This window comes from Cyprinus carpio, chromosome B12 (assembly GCF_018340385.1).
Source record: "Cyprinus carpio isolate SPL01 chromosome B12, ASM1834038v1, whole genome shotgun sequence".
NCBI lineage: Eukaryota > Metazoa > Chordata > Actinopteri > Cypriniformes > Cyprinidae > Cyprinus > Cyprinus carpio.
Window position 1 is genome coordinate 101,650 of NC_056608.1, and position 23,847 is coordinate 125,496.

The window sequence follows — 23,847 nt, forward strand, 5'->3', positions numbered from 1 at the left end:
GGTTAACTGTTTAAAGGGGGGACCTATTATGCCCCGTTTTACAAGATGTAAAATAAGTCTCTGATTTGCCCTGTGTATGTGAAGTTCTAGCTCAAAATACCCCGCAGATAAATTTGTATAGCTTGTTTAAGTTGCAACTTTTTAGGGTATGAGCCAAAACTCAGCATTTTTTGTATTTGTCCCTTTAAATGCAAATGAGCTGGTATTCCCACCCCCCTTTTCAGAAGAGGGCGGAGCTTCAGAGTCCGGGACATCGGCAACAACAAACAATCTTGCACACTGAAACTATCAGAAACTCTCAAGCGATCAACTCACATTGCTTTCATATGCATTTTTTAACTACCACATTCCTATTTACAATGGTTCTGGTAGCACGTGAAGGCAGCGTCAGTGAAAACAGCCAGAGACGGTGGTAGCTTTATTAACATTAGCCTCACCGAGTGCCAAGAAGCTCTTTCAGAGCGACCATTCGAAAACAAAATATGACGTGCTTGCTTTGTCTGGATCTGACGTTCGAGCATGAAGCGTTGGTATTGATCCCTCTTTCAGAATCAGACTTTGCGAAAATCCAGCATTGAAATGACCCTCGTTTGTGAGGTAGCCCGGTGTAAAATGATTGGCATGACTTTATCAATTTTTTTTCCGGGATATTTCCTTCGAAAATGAAACTTAACCACAGTGTCCTTAGCGGCTCAGATGTGTCCTGTGTCTAGGCTAATAGGGCAGAGAGCATCACAAATAGGTGGGACTTGTACCTAAGGGAGAAATCTGGAATCACTTGTTCTGAGAGACTGTTTATGATTTATTGGGATTATAAAAAAAATGAGTGGGTGTATTTCTACCATTACTGGCTAGTTGTTTTCACACACTGCAGTCACACAACTGTTAAAAAATGATTCCGTGACATTCAGCGTTATACAGTTCCGTTTTTATGACTGAATTCTATGATTCAAAACAGCGAGTAATGAAACAATGGGTGTTTTGTGTTTGATTTCAGGAACCAGGCCCAGCAAAGGTAGCGGTGACCGGCTCGGGCATCCCAGAAGCAGAGAAGACTCCAGACTCCAGTTCTATCATATGGCAGGAGGAGCTGCAAAGCAGAGAGGCGGAAGTGTCCCAGACGTGGTCCTCCAGCGAGATGCAGCCCCTCGGCTCACCACTGCCCTCTGCAGGTGTGGCAGACCTTCGGTTGTTGATTTAACACGTTAATTTGGTGCGATTAATTGTGGGAGAAATAATGCTTTAAAATGACACGGCTGACCAGTCCGTCAAATTTCTCAGGCCAAATAATTAGTCAGCACATCATTTAATTAATTAAATGAATTCAAATACATTAGTTTGGCTAAAACCCTTTATTAAGTCACTCTTTTCCATTGCACTTTATAGGTGAGGGGTCGATGGTGAGCCGGAGCTCGGATCAGAGCTCAGTGAATGGTGACGAGGTGGACCGAAGCGGGCTCTCCTTCCACTCGGCTGTTTCCCAGCCCTCTCATGACCCCCTGTCGCCCACGGGCAGCTCGTCCAGCCGGCACAGTGTAGAGATGGGGGGCGTCCCGCGCTGCCTGTCCCCTGCGCCCAGCGACCCCTTCCCCTCAGGCAGCAGCCTGCTGTCCAACGGCTCCCACATCAGCGGCTCCATGAGCTCTCTGGACTCGGATGCCAGCGGCAGCACCGACAGCCACCCGGCCGATCCGCTCGGACGCGTGCACCGCGCTCTGTCCCGCCGCGGAGACGCAGAGCACCGCAAGCCTGAGAAACGGAGCCGTCTGCGCAGCCTGGAGAGACAGGAGTCTGTGTTCAGCCCCGAGAGAAGGTGAGCGCAGGCCGTTCCCTCACACACTTGCTCTCTGCGTCTCCTTTTAAGGCATGCTGATTACACTCGGTGTATAACAGGGATAAAACCACATGTGCCTTATAAGGCCAGAGAGTGTTTTGCAACATGCTTTTGTCATGGAATAATGGAGGTCATTAGATAGGCGCCCTGCCGTAAACAGTCAGTAAACATCACTGCTTCCCCAATTCTATTTTATTTTTGATACATTTTGTTTTAATGTCCAAAGGGATTACATAACCCTGATTCTGTGTTTTTCTTTTTAATGGTTTAATTTAATTAATGGTTTCATCTATTGAATTTATACAATTTAATAATTTATTACAGTTTTAACAATAATTGGGACCTTTGAAGTAACACACATAATAACACTTATAATTTTCCCACCCCAGCATTTATAATAAATGTAATTAAATTATAATAAATAGCTTAAATTGTGCTGATAACTGTAATCTAAATAATTAGTTTTTAAATTATGATAAAAATACATTTGTTAAAACTATCCAAGTTATAGTTATCAGTACAATCTCTTATTAAAAAAATAAATAAAAAACAGAAGACCCTCACATCTGTGATTTGCAGGGTTATTTTAGTTAACCAAACCTATAAAAAAAAAAGTCACCGAAATAAAATATCAAAAACTCTTACACAATTTAGTTTAACTTGATGTACTAGAATAACTAAAACTAAATAAAAAATAAAAAAAATGTATGTAGACATAAACCAAAAGTGCTAAAAATAAACATGAAAATTAAAATTACTAAAATTTTAACTAAAATTAAAATATAAACAAAAACTGATTCAAGATCTAGTATAGCATCTCACTGACACACTGGGGATTTGTTCAGTCACTATTATCTAGCATTCCACATTATTTTCTTGTTAATAAATTGTAAAAAGAGACATTTGTTTAATCAAATGAAAGGAGGAAGGTCTCAGAGTCCTGAGCCTGTATTCAGCTGAAATCTATAAGCTTACATTTGCTTGCGTTTACCACTGAATTAACAGGATAAATGCTGCTGTCTTTAAGGAGCTCCCATCAACCCTCTGAGGTCAAAGCCTCGAGAGCGCCGTCTCAAACAACATCTCTGACGCACTTTAAGACGGCTCGGTTTTTTTAGTGACAAGCATAGATTAGCAGCACTGAAGAATTCATAGAGAAAGAACGGAACGCTCTCTACTCTGGTTGAATTTGGGTTTATGGGAATTGTGCCACTTTGTACCCAGTAGCCAATGAGGCTGTGAGCAGTCATGTGACACAAATACCTCACTGACTGGCTTTCTTGCTTCCTTTTAAGGAGGCTGACAATGCAGTGCAGAACCCAAATAAGGGCAAAATTTGAACAAATTCATTTAATATTTTCAGACATGGTTTTGTGAAACTGAATTCCTGACTGTATGTCGGGAAATGTTCGAGTGTTTGGGGTCATCAAAACCAGGAGACAAAGTGAAAATATGCAATAGAAACCTACACAAAATAACAGCTTTGAGATGACTTGAGATTTCTAATAGATACTGAGCAGCAGGTCTGTAATTAAAATGAGCTGTACATTTTACTGAATTTACACTGTAAGACGTGATGTTTTGATATTTTGGTGCACATTTTTTTTGGTTCCTCCAGTTTACCTTTACTGGTGATTTCCATGCGAGCACTGAGAGAGCAGAGGATTGAGAGGCAAATTAAGCCGGAAACTGCAGAATCTACACTGCACTGTGATGTCTCTGTTAAGATCTCTTTCTGTTTCTGCGTTCTTATGGGCGCTCGAATGTGATCGAGAAGCTGGAGGCGTTGGAGCTGGAGCACGCTGAGAGAATGGAGGTGGAGGAGAGATGCAGTGGAGTCCGGCAGGGCCGCAGTGAAATGAGACGATTCCAGCGGGAGGTAATGTATACTTACCCAGACCCCCAGTGTTCATATTCACAGACACTCTGATGGTTTCACAGCCGGCACTGTCATCAAGCACTTCCTGGAGACGCCGTCTCCTCACGCGAGCTCTCGATGTGAATGTTTCCAAAACTTGGAATCCCTAGAAACTCAGCATTTAAAGTTCTTTAATCGTCTTCTTAAGGGATACTTACCCCAAAAATGATCATTCAAGTCATCATTTACTCACTTATGTTGTTCCAAACTTGAATGAGTTTTTCTTCTGTTGAACATTAATTAAGATATTTTGAAGAATGTTGGTAATCAAACAGTTGTCGGCAGCCATTGACTTCCATAGTACGAGAAAAAAAAAAACATCTTCTTTAAATATCATCATGTGTTTCGGAGAAGAAAGACACTTACACAGGTTTGGAATTACATGAGGGTGAGTAAATGATGACAGAATTTTCATTTTTATGTGAGCTATCCCTTTAAAGCAATACAGAAAAGATGACCTAATGAATTTTTTTTTAAGAAAACGTTTAGCTGTGTTTTGGCTCTTGCACGCATGACCTTTTGCTTCAATTAATTTCCAGTTTCCATTATGTGCTCAGATTCCCCTGACAGTTTCTTTCCTTTCTCAGTCTTGTGCCTTGGGCCGAATAAATTTCTTTGACAGAAATTTATAGTTGCCACGTCTCTTTTTCGTCATGGTTTATAGAGTGCCGCATCTTGTCAGGGTCTGTTTTTTTTTTTTTTTTTTTTTTTTTTTTGCACTTGACTCAAATAATTTTTGTATTTCATTTAGGGCTGGTAGATAAAAAAAAAAAATAGATTAAAAAAAAAAAAAAAATTCAAGGGCTTCCATATGTTTTTTTTTTTTGTTTTTTTTTGAACTAAAGCATAAAATTACAATTATATGTTTGCACAGATTTCGGAGACATGCTTAGTTCACCTACTTGCTTCTCTAAAAAAAACAATGCTACTGCCAGGTATTGTACATTTAAATGCGTTCCTTGTTGGAATGTCTGTTTTTGTTTTGGTCTGTGTGACTCCGCCCACTACCATTTTAAGTTTCCATGTTGCCAGTTGTCGGCAAATACAGCGTACTGCAGTCATGTAGGCGTGTAAACGAACTGGGTCAGAGATAGCAGATTCTACAAAACCTAAAAAAAACCCTCTGCGTCCATCTAAAAATCTCTATGACCAGAGGAATATTAAATCACGAATAAATCAACTCATCAGCTTACAGAGTAAGGCTTGTTGCCTTTAAGTGTCAACTGAGCTTGTTTCTATTGCGTGTCCTCAACCTGGCAACCCACAGTTCTGAATCCCCCCCCAGTATTTTGAATTTGGACTGCAGTACCCATTTCAACCACTAGCTCTCAATATTACATACTACACAATTAAATAGTCAACTTAAAGGGATTAGTTCACCACCCTAAAATGAAAATTCTGTCCATTATTACTCGCCCTCATGTCGTGCCAAACCCATAAGACCTCATCTTCGATTTTTGATGCATCCCATGAGCTCTCTGACCATCCCATAGACACCAAGTGTCCTCAAATCAAGGTCCAGAAAAATGTAGCAAGGACATTTTTAAAACACAAAATAACTTTATTCAACAATTTCGTCTCCTCCCTGGTGCCATTTTGGAAAGTATCCACTGATAAAAGAAAACAAAACAACGATTTTATTCAACAATTCGTCTCCTCCGCGTCACCCTGGCGCCATTAAAAATAAGTCTGTTGCGCACACACGCACACACATGCCTACTAGTCGAGCTAGTATAAGTTCACTTTCCTTTGTGTCTGTTTTCCACTTACGCTGGTTCATAGTATCGTCCTCTCTCTGCCTCAACAAAATGAGCAAAAAAAACATTTATCAATCCTCTTCTTTCAATGAAATACCACAAACAGCATTTGTTTCATTCGCTGCGTAGGGTTTTACGTGTGTGTGATCATTGAAGGAGCACAAACGGCATTTGTTTTTCGCAAGCAAAGTGCTCCTGAAAAATAACAAGGATTATTGTCGCAAGTACACGCATCTGTCAGTGTAACCAAGGCTCAAGTTGAATCTGAAATGAGGCGCTGAGAGCTTCTCAGGCTGAAGATTGTTATTGTTTGTGCTGCTTTCAAGGTCGTCCAGGGTTTTGATGTGTGTAACTGGTGGTTTTCTGCCTCTTTCCGAAAGGCAGTTGATCTGTTTATGAAGCCTCTACAGCATATGGACCTAATTATGCATCTCTATCCAAGCAAGATGTTCAGATACGAGGCAAAACATATTCATGTTCAGATACGAGGCAAAACATATTCACTGCTCAGACAACAGGCAAACCATCTTCACGAATGGAGAAACAAGGGTCCACAAACTCTTGAATGAAAACTTTAACATCTGATTGTAACCCTTTAATAAATACTTTTATAACTATGGCAATCTGTGTGGATGCATTTATCACTCATTGTCCTTCATTAGAGACCATCTGGTGTTGGTCAATGTGTGGTTATATGTTGGAAATTTTATAATGCCAGTGCATTACATTTAGTTTACCTTTGCCTTCATTTAATGCTTATTTTAAGTTTGACACACTATTTAATGAGATGTTAAATGTGATTTTTTGCAGATGTTTTGTTTTTAAATGTATTTTCGCAGAAAATGTAGACTACCTTTCAAAAGATTTTTTAAATTAAGTTGATTTAATTATGAATGTTTTTATTCAGCAAGGCAGCATTAAATTGACAGTAAAGATGTTTCAAAAATTTTTCAAATAATTAAAAAAAACATAAAAAGGTTTGTTTCAAACAAAAGTTGTTCTTTTAAACTTTCTATTTATCAAAGAATCCTGAAAAATAAAATGTCTCATAGTTTCCACTAAAAATATGAAGCCCTCACAACTGTTTTCAACTGATAATAATCAGAAATGTTTCTCTGAGCAGCAGATCAGCATTTTAAATGATTTCTAAAGGATCACGTGACACTGAACACAAAAAAAATAAACCTGAAAATTCAGATTTGATCACAGAAATAAATTACACATTACAGTATAATCACACAGAAAGCAGTTTTTTTTTTTTTTACTGTATTTCTGATCAAATAACTGCAGCCTTGGTGATCAAAAAAGACTTCGTTCAAAAATCTCACTGATTCCAATCTTGTGAACACTAGTTTATAGCATTTGAAAACTAGCCATTTAGTGGTTTTCAGTCAACATGAAAATATTATTTATTGACTTTAGATATATTAACAAGATTAGTGCTTTTCTTGTAGATTGCTTGACTTGTGTTTGCAACCATCCTGTAAGCAATAGTGATGTTGTCTTCCCTGTATTCTGCGCACTAAAACATCATAAAGAGTAAATCTTCTTCTGTTTCTTTCACACATTCAGGAGCAGAAGATGGACCCGGCGCAGGGCTTAGACTTCCATCCCTGCACCCTGCCGCCTCTGAGACGAGCCAAATCACTGGACCGCAGGACCACCGAGTCCGTCATGACCGTAAGATCTGTCTCTCTGTTTTTCTCTCCAGCACACATGCTGGACAGTCATACGGCTTTTTCATTATAATCAGCCTACATTGTGTGTGAGGTGAACCGCTGTCAGGTCCTCCACAGTGGCTCTGTTGTTCTCTGAGGTCAAGGTTAACGAGAGCAGCAGCAGGATTTGGCATGATTTGAAGGACTACTGTTTTGGAATATTTTAGTCAGCATGATATAAAGAACATACTCGGTTTACCTACAGACTTTAGCATTAGATGGAGATCACTGCTGTCCAGAAATCACTCATTGCTGCTTTTTAATGCATTGTACAGGCCACAGTGATGTCATCCGGTGTCCTTTTTTTTTTTTTTTTTTTTTTAATGGAAATCTTTATTATTTTAAAATAACCACTTCTTCCTTGTTTATGAATTGCAAAAAAAACTTTTGTCAGAAGTGTCCTGTGCTAGAAATTCTTGTGACTCAGCGTCAGTAAATATCACATAATTGAGCCAAAGTTGAGGGTGTTAAAGTCATTTGGTAAATATTTTTAGGTAATAGATTTAATAATTCATGATATTTGGGAAAAAAAAAACTTTTTTCAAAAAAAAAATTTATATAAATAACTCAAAATAAATTTTCTTCGTAAATTTAGAATAGTTAACTAGAACTTAAATCATAAAAATAATTATTTTACTTGAGGTAAAATAAACTTTAACTAAAATATAATAAAACAACAACTAAAATCAAAACTGAAATATAATAAAACACCAACTCAAAATCAAAAACTGAAATAACAATAAATACAAATTCTATGTAGACAGTAATAAAACTGAAGGAATAAAAAATATTCAATATAATTGTATAAACTATAATTAAAAATGTACAAACTATAATTAAAATGAAAAGGAAGATATAAAAAAAATCAAATTATTAATAAGAACTTTAATAGTATGTAGATTACTAAAACTTACCATGAAATGGAAAATACAAAATAGGCTCTAATTCAAAATTTAATAAAAAAGTATAATAGTATATACATTTTCTAATTCTTTCAATGTTAAGTCATGAAAACAGAAAAAAATGTAGAAATTAAAAATCTAAATAAAAATGGACTGTACTTCAAAATATTAATTAAAAGCAAATATATACTATATCAGTAATACTAAAATTATGACTGATGAACAAGTGTTATATATATTTTTAATATAATTTTTCCTTTAATCGTGGACAACTCTCATGTGTCTTGACCCTGAAAACTTTCTGCTGGTATCTCCACTCAGACTAATCCTGGTCGGCCCTCTTGTTTCTCTTCTCTGTGCTATTTGTGTACTTCATTTGTTGTAAGCCGCGTACGTCCTATTCCTCGGGGGTGTCGCGTGTTTCCTCTCTCCTGCCCAGGTCAGCTCCAGCGCGTCCTGCATCCAGCTGTGTGTAGTTCATGTCCTCCTGTGTGCGCGGTCTCACCATGTTAACATATGTTTCTCTCTTTTTCAGTCTGTGTGTTAGGAGAGCAGTCCTTATCCCAGTGGTTTGTTGTGTGCGTGTGTGTTGCTCTGTACCAGCACTCTAACCCACAATGCTCTGTTGTGTTTGCTCCTCAGCAAGCTGTGAAGTATAAAAACAGATGCTCTGAAACTGGGCAGGTAAGTGGTGTTTTTCTCCTGTCTGTCGGGTAAAATCAGTATTTGACAACGTCACCATTTTTCGCAGTAACTCTATTCTAAAGTGCTGCTGACATGACACTTTTCCACTAGATGTCGTAACGAACCGAATTCACCTATATGAATAGAAAGAATAATCAAAAACAAATAGAAGTTATGTCATGGGGATAAAAGTGGCATGAACACAGAACAAAGTACTGAACTACTGAAAGGTCTGTATTGCTTCGTGTCAAATGCCTTGTTTTGGTTACTGGACATCTCAAGAGGCCTTCTTGTATGGAGAAACAGTCACATGTATTACTCAGGTGTGATTTGGGGCCATTCTTCCACACAAACTTCTTCGGAATCTGAAGGGTGTCTTTGGGCCTCTTCTATGAACTCTGATCTTTAGTATCTTATTTGTGACCCTGTAGCACAAAAAGCAGTTCTTAAGTCTCTGGGTATATATTTGTAGCAATAGCCAAAAATACATTGTATGGGTCAAAATTATACATTTTACTTTTATGCCAAAATCATTAGGATATTAAGTAAAGATCATGTTCCTAGAAAATATTTTTTTGTAAATTTTCCTACTGTAAACTTAATTTTTGATTTCAGAATATATCATAGCTAAGAATTCAGTTGGACAAACTTTAACGGTGATGTTTCTCAATATTTAGATTTTTTTTTTACATCCTCAGATTCCAGAAATTTTTAATAGTTGGATCTCCGGCCACCAATTTTGCATAGCATCCTAATAAAGATGCATGCATAAATCTCAATTGTGAAAAAGTGTCACTTAAAGGTGCTGTATGTGTAGGCGGATTTTGACTCTACTAAAGACATAAACAACATACCATATTATTTTGGCCAGATATTTAACTATACATGCTAAGTTTAACATAACTGTAGGTTATAAGTTTATCTGAAAAACAATGCTACGCTCGTTACTCTTCTTGAAAATGTGCGTTCGGGCCGGAATGTCGGTGTGTGTTGTGGCGCACACTGCCAGTTTACCCAATTGTATCGCCCCCGGTGTCTGCCAGTTGGTGGAAAACACTATGCGTAGTGCTTCGTTCATCATACTGCGCCGTTCTCTTTGGTGTGTCGTCAATTGGCAACCTGCGTGTCGTGCAAGTCTGAGGAGGAGGGGCTGGTGCAAAAACCTCTCCCACCTTTGAATTGGGCACTGCGTCCTGGTTAAACACCTCGTTGGCAATCCGGACATACTAGACCTTTAAGACGGTTTTGTGTCGGGGTCACATTTTCTATTTTGATTCGAGTCAGGTGATTAGCTGAGCCATTCTAGCAGCTTTATTTTTCTTTCTCTGAAACCAATTGAGAGTTTCCTTTTTGGCTGTGTTTGGGATCATTGTATCGCTGGAATGTTTCATCATCATCCTGGTACTGCAGGTGTTGGGACTGAACCAGCTAATATTGATTTCCACTGACTAGGGGCAGGATTGCTTTCTAATTACTGATAGATTTCAGCTGGAGTCTTGGCTTTCCATGTCTTTTTGCACCTCCCTTTTCTTCATGTGGTTTAATACGTTTTTCCCCTGTGTCAGTAACTCCATTTTATTACACATGACTTATTTCTGAACTTCCTTTTTTTCATGTATGGGTGACTTGGGTCGTTACGGACATCTGTTGAAAATGTCATGTCAACAGCAGCGTCAGAAAATATATTTACTGAGAAAAATGGTGAACGTGTTCATTCTTATTTTTACCCGCTGTAAGTGACTGTCAAGTAGTCCAGAAAAACACCCTGGCTTGCATTTTCTTTTTTCTTTAACCCAAGAGTGTCAAAGAGCAGAAAGGCTTGTTGAAGTGTGTTGTAGAAATGAGGTTGAGCTCTCAGACTCGAGGATGTGGAGTAAATGCTCAGCGGGCGGCTGTTCTTCACTCGGCACACCCGACATTCATTCAGTTCTTCAGCTCATAATGCATGAAGATCTGTGTGATCACACACAATATGACACGCATAACTTCCACTGCTTCTGTTTATATTTATAACTGTTTCCCTTTTGGATTACAGAAAAAAATCAACAAAAACAATAAAAATCTGATCTTAAAACAATAAAAACAAATAAACTCGAGCTTATGTTTTCTGTGTGAACAATAAACAAAATAATATCTCACCGATTAGATAAGACAGTAGTGTATGGAAATTAATACTGAATCTTTTAGTGCTGGGGCGATGTGTTGAATATTTCAGTGTTTTCACAGCATAATTGAAACACATATAAAAGCATTGCAATATTGCTGAATTTAGTGCTTTTTAATTTGATAATTATATTTCCAAAAAATATATTTTTTATATATTAAAATCTTTCAGTATTATTATTTTTTATTATTATATGTAAGTGTTTTTGTTGTTTATTACTCTTTTGTTATATTATAATAATAATAACCAATTATTATTATTATTAGTATTTATAATAAAACAATAATAAAATTAAACTTATTTAATAACTTATGTTATATCATAATTGCAAATGTATACGGGTGATGCACCTAAATTGTTTTCATTTTAGCCAAAAACTAAATTGTATTTAATAATAAAATAATATATTTTTGATTTGTACTAACGTTTATTAATAATAAATTAGTCAAACTTTATTTATAAATCAAATGTTCAAATGCAAAACCTTTAAATGTGCTTATAAGCTTTATTTATAAAGAAGTATAAATGTCTTAAAAACAGCCTACCTATACACCAGACACATGCAGGATTCTCTGGAAGGATCTGATACATTACATGTTTTATCACATGCAGGATTCTCTGGAAGGATCTGATACATTACATGTTTTATCAGGATTATATTTGATCTATTCTGATAATCTGATGTTATTGTTTCTGTTTTAGTGGAAGAAGTATTGGTTTGTGCTGACAGATCACAGTCTACGATACTACAAGGATTCGATTGCTGAAGAGGTAAATCACAGTCCCTGTAACAGCATTTATACCCCATGATTTTTTTTTTTGTTGAGATTTTCATTTGTCAATAATCTTTCTCTCACTGCTTTGTTTTTTGTGAACAGGCGTCTGATCTGGATGGAGAGATTGACCTCAGCACCTGCTATAATGTCACAGAATATCAAGCTCAGCGGAACTATGGCTTCCGGATTCATGTGTGTCTACAGCTTATTTATTTTAGATTTTCCTGTATTTTATGTAATGGTATTTTTATTATTTTATTGCCTCTTTTAATTCATTTTAATTCATTTATTTTTATTTTATGGGTGTTTTTCTATGTATTATTTTATTTTATGGACTTTTTATTTTTGCTGTGTTTTATGGATATTTTTAATTTATTTATGGGCCATTTTATTTTATAGATTTTTTTCTTATCTTTCTTATTTTTCTTTTTTTTATTTTATTTTATGCAGTTTTTATTTCATGGACATTCATTTTATTTTATGAACTTTTTTATTTTTTATTTAATTTGGTTTAATGGATATTTTTAATTTTATTTTATACGCTTCTTTATTTTTTATCATAGATTTTTTATTTTTTATTATAGATTTCTTTTTAATCTTATGTACCTTTTATTTGATATTTTATTTCATTGTTTTATTTTATGGACTTTTTCAATTTTATATTTTATTTTATGATTTTTTTAAAATTTTTGTTTCATTCTATAAATGTATATTTTATATTTTATTTAACCTGAATTTTATTGTGATCATGTTATAAAGGTGTTTTTAGTTGTACATGGTTCTGATGTACTTGTTGTTTATTAATCAGAGGTTCTTCTGATCTGTCTGTGCTCAATCTTTGCTCACACCAGACTCAAGAAGCAGTGCACACGCTCTCTGCCATGACTGCAGGAATACGCCGCAACTGGATCCAAGCGGTTATGAAGAACGTCCGGCCGTCCACTGCTCCAGATGTTGCTAGGTGTGTGACCATGCTTGATGCAGTAGCACAAAAATGTCTTTGTGTCTTTGAGATATTTAAGTCTTGCGTATAAAATGTTTTGAAACAGCCTGACAGATGAACACACGTCTGAGAGTCTCTCCCGGCCTGACGTCACGCAGGACTCCCTGTCCTCCGAAGCCTCGTCAGAGCGGGAAGGAGGATTAAAGAAGAGCCGAGCGAGGGAACGGAGGCGGGAAGGACGCTCCAAAACGTTTGACTGGGCCGAGTTTCGTCCCATCGCCCAGGCTCTGGCGCAGCAGAGAGCACACGAGGCCGACACCTTCCAGGCCGAGCTGGCCGAGAGAAACAAGAGGAGGGAGGAGAGACGGAGGAGGTACGAGAGCGTCACCGGCTCCTCCTTCGATCCTGCTGCTGACATCACAAAGATGGAGTTTGAGAGTGGGGGCGTGGTCCAGCTAGATGCTCCGCCCCCATCAGAGGAGCGGCAGCAGAGAGTGGAGGACGAGATCGAGCAGCGCTGGCAGCAGGTGGAGAAGACACCCATCAGGGAGGAGAGGAGGGTGCCTTTACCCTCCACCCAGAACAGAGACGCCTCCGAGCTGGAGAAACTCCTCGAGAGCTACAGGAAAGGGGTGCGGGCTTCAAAATCCAGTGCACAGTTATTCCTTTAAACTAAGGCTATCATTCTGTTAAATAAGAAACAAATTTGAATTGTTATTTTTTTAAATGAAACAGTGCTCTAAAAGAAAGTGAGTCATTGAATTATTCACTCAACCATTTCGTTTTGGAAACAACGGATTCATTCAGAAACGAAGCAAGTGACTCAGTTAATGAGTCAGTGAATCATTGGCTCACTTGATTCATTCAGTAATGAATCACTGCCGCGTGTCACTTGGAAAACAACAACAGTTCTGCTTTGGCTTTGATTGGAACTATTTTCGTTTGCGAAATTTAAAACGGACAACTGTGTCTAAAATATAACTGTATTAACTTCTCGTATATTTAACTGTTGTATAAAATCTCATTTGCAGTGGTGCAGATATCATGGAAAAGCAGCACTCTTACTGGTGTGATATTGATAAACTATATAGAAATAGGAATACAACGATTCACGCGATACTATTTTCTCACGTAAATGAGATTTAAGACGATTTATCAATTAAAAAAGGTGTCCTTTTATTATTTCTCAGACAAAATGCTGCACATTTTTTCGTGAAATTGAAATTAATGTCAAACAAATCCTAAATCAAATAAATAAATAATACAAATAAAAGAAATCTCTTCACATAAACAAACTTGCATTTCAAATTAGAGCCAAGCACTGCGTCCTAACTGTCGCGATTCGTTTAATATCTCCACCGAGATATTTATATTGTTCTGATCGTAACTTCTCTCTGTGTTTTGTGTGTTGTTAGGTCGAGGAGCTGAAAGCTCAGCTGGAGAGCTGCCACCAGCAGTTAATGGACTCCAATCAGCACAAGCTGGAGCTGCAGGGTCAGCTGAAGAACGCTCTCGAGCGCGAACAGCAGATCCGTGCCGGTTACATTTCACCGGTACGCCACATTTATGTCACCGTGTTCATAGTGTGTTCAGCTGTTGTCTGATTGAACACATTGTGTGTCATTGTTAAGGAGAAAAACAAACACATGGCTTCCATCCTTATCATCGAAGCTGCAAACGCGTGCTTTGCATGTCTAGAGAGCGATGCATGTAAACAAACAGAGCTCTTTTAGCCTCTACTTAAGATTCTTCTTGCCGTGTTCAAGCTAAATGACATAAAAAAAATTAATTTCATGCAAGCTGTATTGCATATTCTAACAAAGCAATGATTAACATGAACTGAACATGAATGAATAATTGTGCAATGGCATGAAAACACACTCAGAACGTAGACTCTCTGTGCCCTCCAGACACACTCATACTCAATGCATATTTGAAGTTAATGGAAAACATTTACAGCATATTATAAAAAAATTTAAAAAAAACGTTACACTTTACTTAAAGCCTTTATGTGTAATGCATTATAAAAGTATTCTTATTGTGCATTGTAATGCATTTTATCCATTTATAAACAATTGTAACCAAAGTGAAAATGCATTATAATATTTCACGGTTTGGTTGTCGTGTTCTAATGCAGTATACTTTCTAAAGGTGTAACAGTGAATAAATAATGTATTATAAGCATGGTTACAGTTATTCATAAGATCATACAATGCATGATAAGGTGCATTACAAGGAAAAATTAATGCATTAAAAACACTTTTGCTAAAGGTTTTAAGTAAAGTGTTACCTATATATATTCTTTTTAATAATATGTTTTCATTAATAGTATTTATGCAATAGTTTAAGATTAGAAAACTAGTTCTCAGTGCCTGATAATGTCCCCTGTTGGTATTTTCTCAAAAGCATTGGGTATCAGTATATCTTAAGGGTATGGGAAATTATTTAAAATGCTGTATAGTGCTACCAAAACATTGACATATGAAAAGATGCCTAATAAGAGCGTTTGTGCATGATGCGTTTCATATTTAACCATCGTTCATTTCATTTTAACCTTATTCTTGACTTCTTCCATATACAGTAGTGTGTGTGTGTATGTTTGTCTTTAGTGTTTGTTCAGAATATTGTTGCATTGTTTTCTGAGCTTAATGTGGACTTCTCAGAAAATTTTAGTGTCTTGTTTTGGCATTAAATGGCTACAGTTATTGTTCTTCTTTCAGTACACCATAGTTAAGGCTTTTATGTATTAAAAGCAAATGTGTGGTGATTTTTACCTGAAGCATGGCATTGATCCACAAATGTGAATATCTGTCCAGGACGCATTTTCATCTCCACCGGCTAGTTTTATGGATTTATTTACTCACCTATGAATCAAAAGGTTTGTTATAAACACACACAGTAGTGGTTGCTTAGTTAAATTGTTCCACAGAAGGCCTGCAGGCTTTTAACTGGATGGCATGTGACCGTTCTGGCATTCTTAGCTAGCACTAATTTTGCATCCAAGAAACAACTCTTTAACCTCTTAAAATGCATGCACTGTTTGTTTTGATTTACTAACCTTCTAATGCGCCTCATTCCATGAAAGAAGCTGAATTAGTTGACTCTCCCTTTAAACTTAAAAGATTGATTAGACTCCAATGTGGTAATGAAATGTGAATTTCCCTCAAGCTATAATCTAGCAATTGTTTAGCGATGTTCATCTGTGCTGACTGTTAACCAACTATCTGGTCCCTTTTCCGCTGGAGTCCCCTTTGAGTCTTGAGACAGAGCCCCAGGTGAAGAGGACTGAACTGGTTAGTTCTCAAGCTCAGAGCTTAACAAAGAAGTACCAGGAAACCAAAGAGCTCCTGCAGCTGCAAGAACTGAAAAAGCGCAACATGCAGGCACAGCTTGGCCTTTCTCTCTCACACTGGCCCGCAAAGGAACCTTACCTTTCTGACACCAAAACACCCTCCACCCCAGAGGTCTGTCCCTCAAACTCCATTCAGAAAACCGTCAGCTTTGTGCTTCGGGATAGCGAGGGAAAGATTAGAGAGCTCGAGAGCTTGATAGATGCCAGTGAGCCTCTGACGTTAGGAGAGCTGATAAAGCTCATGCACTCACATAGTGAATACCTTCGGGTAGAAAGTCCTCAAGGACAGGAAAGCAGTGGGTCAGTACGCGAAATTACGCAGAAGCTGTTGGAAAGCCTCAAGAACCAACAGGAGATTGAGAATGAGAACATGAGGAGAAGCTTGGAAAAGGCTGGAGACTCTATCCGGGACTATGAAGCTCGTTTGGTCACCATGGAGCACATGCTGGGAAGAGTCCATAGACAGAGAATGGAGAGTCCGTGTGTGTTAAGTTGCTCGAGAGAAGAGCATCCCGATCTGTCTCAGCAGGTGGAGCTGCTGGCGAACGAAAACGTAGCTTTGAACCAGCGCTTTCAGGAAATTGTGAACCAGCTGAGAGAAGCGGATCGAGAAATAGACCGGCTGAATGTTGAGCTTCGTCAACTGTGTAGCAGTCAGCAATATCCACGGGTGCAAGAAGAGAAAAACGTGTACGAGCGAGAACTCCACGAAAAGTCACAGAAGCTACAGGAGGCTCTTGTTAAATTGGAAACTCTTGGAAATAGTTTGAAAGATACGGAGAAAAGATTGCAACTTAAAGAAGCTACGCTTAGGGGTCTTGGATTTCAGGTGGCAGAAAGCGACACTGATGATAAAGAGTTAGATGTGGACGTCCTTCGAGCTAAGCTTTCCGAGAAGGACAAGCAGCTTCACAATGCTGAGCAAGTCTGTAGAGAACTTCAGGCGCAGAATGCAAAGCATGAAGAGACCGCGAAGAGGTGTAGTCGGATGCTTGTAGAGGCTCAGGAGGAAATCAGGACGTTGAAGGAGAAGGCAGGAACTCGAGGTGAGCCAGGAACAGATAGTGAGTGCCAAGAGTTGATGCAGAAACTCACGAATGAAAGCGTAGTTGAGGAAGTCGCGGAAGAGTTCAAGAGCAAGTCTAAGTCTCTGAATCATCTGCTTGACTTGTTGGTAACTGGCAGTAAGATGGATTTGTCCAGCACCAATATTTCGGATGAGGATCAGGGAGGAATGATGAAGGAGATGTTTGAGAGAAGGATTCTGCATGAGGTTTTAGCTGGTTTAGAGGACGCTCAGAAAGGCTCCGAGGCTGAAGCGGTAAGAAAAGCTGTAGAGCGTATGATGGTGGATAATAAAATGCTGCTGCTTATGAATAAGCTCTCCAACCTCCGAGAACTTCAAAGTGACTCAAAACCCGGAGATGGAAATGCACAGATGATGAAATCGAATGTTATGAATCGGTTGCTCAGTGATCCCTGCGTCCTGGAGACTCTCGCTGGAGTCATTCAGAAGAAAGTGACGTTATTGAATCGAACCGCTTCGGCTCTTAGGGAACGAACTCATGAGGAGCTCCGGTCGTTGGCTTTGACTCTGTCAAGCTGTGGCTCTCAAAGAAGCTGGTCCGAGTACGTTCGTGAGGCCATAATGGAGATAACATCAATGTACTGTGTAGTTCTGCAGAACTCGCCAAGGACGGAACCGTTAGACCGGTCTGCATGTCCAAACTGTGCTGATTTGAGAGCACAGCTCGAGTCTGAGAAGCAGGTCGAGTCGAGCGTCAGGGGAGATTTAATGGCAGTAACCCACCCGAGCGACTCTCTGGACGAGGCCATACAGCTTCAGGACCCGATGGCCAGGCATCAGAAGGAGCTGCGCGAATTAAAGGAGGCGTACGAGCAAGAAGCGGACAAGCTTAGACATGAAGTGGCCACGGCTGGAGAGACTCTGAGACTGAGATCCGAGGAGAACGTGAAAGAGATCGACTCTCTGACGCTGTGCATTGCGATCCCAAGAACATCGTGTCGACAGGTGTCCGCGACATCACTGAGGGAAATGAACCTGGCGACGATCGTGATTGCTATGCGACCTTGGCTGCGTCTGAATACGAGAGGATAGACCTGTTAAAAAACTCAAGGTCAAGAGTTCAGTGTTCTTGCTTGTTGCAACCCTTAAACCTGATCCTTTCCCCTCCTTCTTCTCTCATACTAACCCTGCTTTGTGGTGCTTTGGCCTAATATCTCTCAGCAGTGATGCATGGCTTAGGTGAATCCACTGGATAAACATTGTATGGAAGAGAAAAAAACAATAATATACAAAAAAACACATATAAAAAATAATAGAGTCCAGTGGAGAACCATTAAGTTTTGGAGAATGCATAATAACTGCACACTCCTTGCGTCTTAAAACGTGGTTCACCTGATCTGAACTCGTCTCATTAAACCTCTTTGCCTGATTAACAGCCAGTGCTCTGCAGAAATTGCTGCTGCTCACAAATCATGCATACAAAACAACCAAAACCATAAATAAAAAACAATCTTCTAAACAAAAAAAACGAAACCAAGCATGACAATAACATATTTCCTTATGCAGTATTATAATAGAACTAAATTAGTTTAATAAGCAGAACAAGTACTGACAGCTAATGTTTTGTGCTCTCTCACTCAGTTGCTGATTAAAAAACAAAGTAAATAAAGCTAAATTTTATAATAACTCCCACATCATTCTACTAAATAAAAACACAGTTGAATAAAAGACCAGAGTGGCTTGCAGTTTAAATTGACCATTAACATTTAAGTTTGTATGTTACGTACAATTTATTCAATTTATTTATGAGATTTATTCAATTCATTTAAGGTTAAGATTTAAGAAAAAAATATAATGGGGAAAAAAGAAATAGCTCTGAATACAAAATTTGTTATGAATATATGCTACTGGACTCATGTTTGTCCGGACAAAAGAGGAAATGAGATTTTCCATCCATAGAGGCTGCTCTGAGTAAACAAGTGGCAGGTGCGGCTGTGATACGGGGACAGGAAGAGTTGGCCTGTAGTGGATCAGGACGCAGGTCATGTCCCTGGACAGTAGACACTATAGTCCTTCAAAAACAATTGCTTAATTCACTCCCTGTTTAGAGCACAGAGGACAGAGATTAGGGGCCATTGAATAGACAGCAGAAATGCATTGAGTTTGCAAAGTTTTGAAGAGCATTGACATCTCTTGTACTGAAATTAAACTCCATGTTGATGTATAGTAGCTCTAATCCTATAAGAGTCTTCACATTTATGGCAAATCGTACAAATATAGGTGCTGCATTTTTAAATAGAATCCAGGTTGTTTTCAGACGTGGGTCTATATAAATTGAAATTTAAAAGATATTATTATTATATTGTAGCCCCCCAAAACATACTTGGACATTTAAGCTGCAAATGTTTGAATTTCAATGCATTCAAAATCTAAAGAAGTGTCTGTTACCCTAGTGAAAAACAAAATATCCTTAAATGAATTTGAAATGGTATTTATTTTGTGCTACGTCTACTACAAATGGGTTTTATCCTATTTATGCGTTTCAATAAAATACCCTGCAATTGTCTGTGATTTGCTATACTAAACTGGAATAATTAAGTTCTTCTAAATTTGAACAAACTTAGTTTTTGCTTAATGCACTTAAATTGTGCAGAAGCAGTGCTGAATTCCAGCTAAAGATATACTGAAGTATATTTGATTGAGCTAAAGTGGAACTATTGCAAATATACTTCAGGTGCACTTTAAATATCTTGCAACTGATTATGCAAGGATCACACAGTCCTTAATAATAGTGATATTAAACAATATTTTAGGCTTAAATATTAAGAAATGTGCATTGTGCAATAAAGAAATACTCCAAATAAAGTTTAATTATAATTTTATATCAGTTAGTCTTAATTTATGTCAATAAATGTTTGAATTATAATTAGTATGAAATAAATGTATTTTAAATTAATCACGGCATAGGATTTTTTTTTTACCAAATCAAATGCTACAACTTTTCTGAACAATTTTTGCATTGACTTTTAATTGATGTCAAGGTTGATTTTTCTGCATGTATGAAGTCAGCTCTCACAGTTTATTACTATCAACCATGATCCACTCAACAGCTGACAACCACAAACTGTCCAAACTTTTATCTATGAGTTTGAACAGTACATATACTGCTTTATCATTTGAAGACTCTTTTGCAGTCTTTCTTTATTATAATAAAAATGCCTTTGATATTTGTATCTAATCCAGTTTTATTCATGCATTAAATCTGGCTAAAGTATCCCAAGTGTTTGGGATGAACATTGAATGAACAAACAGTCCCATCATAGTGTGTGTATTTGTTTCTTTTGAGAAGCCGTCTCTCACTGGCCTCTGTGTCCCCTTTGTCATTGTAGGTTATTAATACCTGGCTATGTGTGGGACACTCTTCTGTCCACACATCGCTACATCTCTGTCCATCTGTGTAAATGTTGTCCTTGTCACAATAGAAGTGGCCTTGAAAGCGATCTGAAAGAGAATGCACTAAATGCCGCTTCATGCATTTTTCCCTACAGGCGACGTGTGAACGAGGCTTCGTCGCCATGGAAGAGTCTCACCAGAAAGCGATCGACGAGCTGCAGAGAAAGCACCAGCGGGAACTGGAGAAACTGCAGGAGGAGAAGGAGCGCCTGCTGGCGGAGGAGACCGCAGCCACCATCTCTGGTTAGTCAGGATGAAAAGGGCCAGGAGAAGACGTTTTGGGTCATTATATTGCTGAATATGATCATTCGCAGGGATCAGATCACATATACGCAGTGTTAGAATAGGAACATTCCAGAATCACTTCCAAATTCTTAATAAAAAATGCTCCTTATGCCAGAATCCATTATCTCCTAAACATAAAATATTAACTTGTGCTGATTTAACTCTTGCGCCATGCACCTTGCGGGCAATGCTGAAAATCTTACCTAATTTGGTGTTCCCAGTTAAAAATGACCAGACTTTTAAAATAGTTTGTAAAATATCTTATTTTATTAGGGATGCACGGTATTATCTGACCGGAATCGGCCGATAATGGCTTAAAATGTACATATCACCATCGCCTGATATGAAAAATTATACCGATAATTTTGCCGATCATTATAAAAGAACGTCATTATTGTTTATTTAATTTCTAACAAATAAGTTCTTGTTAAAAACTACCAAAAGTAAAAATAATTTGCTTATAATTTCCACACAGGAGAGACTTTGTTTCCAAACAAAAAGGAAATATATCGGTATCGGCTAAAATGAGTTGAAAAATATCTGATATCGGCAAAAATCAAATGTTGTGCATCCCTACTTATTATGCTGTATTATCACCAAATCTTGGATTCAGTCCTTGTTTTATTTCAAATAGCACAGGTTTTGTATTCTTTTTGCAATAGACTGAGGCCTCTGAGTTTATGAACAAATTTGTGGCTTATTTTGGCAGTGATCACTTTGGTGCATTAGCTCAGATCATTAAGGCCTGTGATCAATCAGATCAAAAAACAAATACAAAACTTGTTAACTGAAAAATCTGACACAAAATATTTTGTAATAATATAGGCCTAGATCTTTTTTGTAGGCTGGTCATATTTGATATGTGTAACAAGGTGGGCAAAAATACAAGAATTATAAAAAAGAATTTTTTAATCGATTTATAGTCTGTATGACCAGAAAGTTAGAAAGTTTTAGTCCAATACCATGATATTAACAAGCATTTCTGGAAAAAGAAAACCTTCACCAGGTAAAAAAGATAAAATGATAAAATTTTGAAGAGTCATTCCTGAATCTATTTGAGCGTTTTAGAGTAATGCCAATTTCTGATTTTAAGACACATTGCGAAATATACAGCCTTTTAATTATGTTTTCCTTTGATTAGCTATTGAAGCAATGAAGAATGCACATCGGACGGAGCTTGAGCGGGAACTGGAGAAAACACGCAAGGCCAACAGCAACACAGAAAACGCAGACATAGAGGAAATCCACAAACAGCACGAGTCAGTTGCTATTCCTTTACGCTATTTCAGCCTCATAATGCAGCGCAGCCGCACCTTTGCATTCTTTTGAAAAATAAACTGCCTCTTCAGATTGAATTGCTTGAAATGAGTTTTTTCAAAGCCACATCTCTACCTCGCTTTTATGATGCTTTTCTTCTGACTTCACTGTTGAAAGCTGTGATACGCAAATAAGTCTTGTGCATTCTGCATCTTACATTAATTGGAGTGGATAAAGGGTTTAAAGCCTGACTGCATGAGTGCCTCTATTGCCAAGTGTATCCTGGGGCAACGCAACCTAGATGCCAAATCTGGAGTGATTGCACAGTTTCTTTCTTTGTGTACATTCAAGCAATCTGCCCTAAATCTCTCTACACAAACACTATACAGGCTTAAAGACCTTGCTCTTTTATTATCACTTTTAACTGAGGAGAGAAATACATGTGCATTTGTGTTGTAGGGAAGAGCTGGTGTCATACCAGAGGGAGATCGAGGTGTTGTCGGAGCAGTACTCACAGAAGTGTTTAGAGAACGCTCATCTGGCTCAGGCTCTGGAGGCCGAGAGACAGGCGCTCAGACAGTGCCAGCGGGAGAACCAGGAGCCAGGAACTCAATGCGCACAAACCAGGTAACCAGTGCTAATTTCACTGAAAAATATGTTCCAGCATACTTTTCGTCCACAACTATTTTTCACTTAGGGCTCTATGATGCCAAATTTTGAATGAATAAATCAAAAGTAGGTCAGTACACTTAAATCAAATGGTGATACAGACTAATTCATGTTCTGTGTGTCTCTGTGAATGAATGGCGCAAACGCGCAGTTTCACCTGTTTAAGCATGTGACGCTCGCAACGTTTTCAGAGTCTGCCGTCTCACTAAAAGAGGACATAAATACATAAAACCTCCAGAACTGCTGACGAAAAAGTAATGTCACATCATATACACACACAAACAAAACTCTGCACGGCAACCCGTAAAAAAAAAAGTTCAGTTTAACTTGAAGAAATTGTGACAGAAATATATTACTGTTGTACAGTAAAATATAGTCTTACTACTAAAAATAAAATTATTATTAAAGCTTTATTTTTAGGAAATAATACATTTTTTTTCCATATTTCAAATTTAGTAATTAACCTCTGTTGAGCAGCATTTTGTTTGCCGAAAAATGTAAAGGGTTTGGTTAATTGTCATTTGATTAAAAGATAAATTGTATGTTTTATGCCATCATTATGCCAGAAAAAATAAAGCACATAACAGTGTTTCTGGAGAAGGGAAAAAAAAACCTAAACATTTAATTTTGATTATTCAAATTTAATTAAGCCATTAAAATGAAATCCAGAAAAATCTACACTGAAAACTCAAAAAAGAAAAAAAAAAGAAAAAGTAATAGGGCCCTAAAAATCTGATTTTTGTTAAACTTGTATAAGTTACATGATTTTAATTCATTAGAGTTGCTTTTTAATAAAATATAATTTAACCATTAAAACAGAATCCAAAGAATAAAATCTAGGAAAATTAAAATGGAATTTAGAAAAAAAATACTTACTTTGGGAAAGAAAATGAAAACTGATTTTACAGGGCCCTATTCACTGACAAAAATGAGACTACAACTAATGGCGCTTTTCCACTGCATGGTACAGCTCGGTACGTTCACTTTTGGGGGGTTTTCCACTGGGTACAGTACCTGGTACTGGTACCTTAGTACTACCTCGGTTGAGGTTTCAAGTGAACCGTACCGTTACCAAAATGTGTCACATAAACTCTGCTGATCACGGATT

The 23,847-nt window shown here is 37.7% G+C and overlaps 1 protein-coding gene across 1 annotated transcript in view; it reads left to right on the forward strand.

Annotated features, from left to right (window-relative positions):
* The window catches only part of LOC109073551 (myosin phosphatase Rho-interacting protein-like), a 47,500-nt gene that overhangs the window by 18,046 nt on the left and 5,607 nt on the right, over positions 1-23,847 (forward strand). Inside the window, exons 6-20 of the mRNA XM_042736024.1 lie at positions 998-1,172; positions 1,387-1,813; positions 3,587-3,713; positions 7,082-7,235; positions 8,665-8,813; positions 11,680-11,748; positions 11,856-11,945; positions 12,605-12,714; positions 12,803-13,328; positions 14,112-14,246; positions 15,933-18,122; positions 20,624-20,771; positions 21,955-22,072; positions 22,530-22,670; positions 23,306-23,327. Coding sequence (XP_042591958.1) covers positions 998-1,172; positions 1,387-1,813; positions 3,587-3,713; positions 7,082-7,235; positions 8,665-8,813; positions 11,680-11,748; positions 11,856-11,945; positions 12,605-12,714; positions 12,803-13,328; positions 14,112-14,246; positions 15,933-18,122; positions 20,624-20,771; positions 21,955-22,072; positions 22,530-22,670; positions 23,306-23,327 — 4,581 coding nt within the window. The remainder of the gene's footprint in view (positions 1-997; positions 1,173-1,386; positions 1,814-3,586; positions 3,714-7,081; positions 7,236-8,664; positions 8,814-11,679; positions 11,749-11,855; positions 11,946-12,604; positions 12,715-12,802; positions 13,329-14,111; positions 14,247-15,932; positions 18,123-20,623; positions 20,772-21,954; positions 22,073-22,529; positions 22,671-23,305; positions 23,328-23,847) is intronic.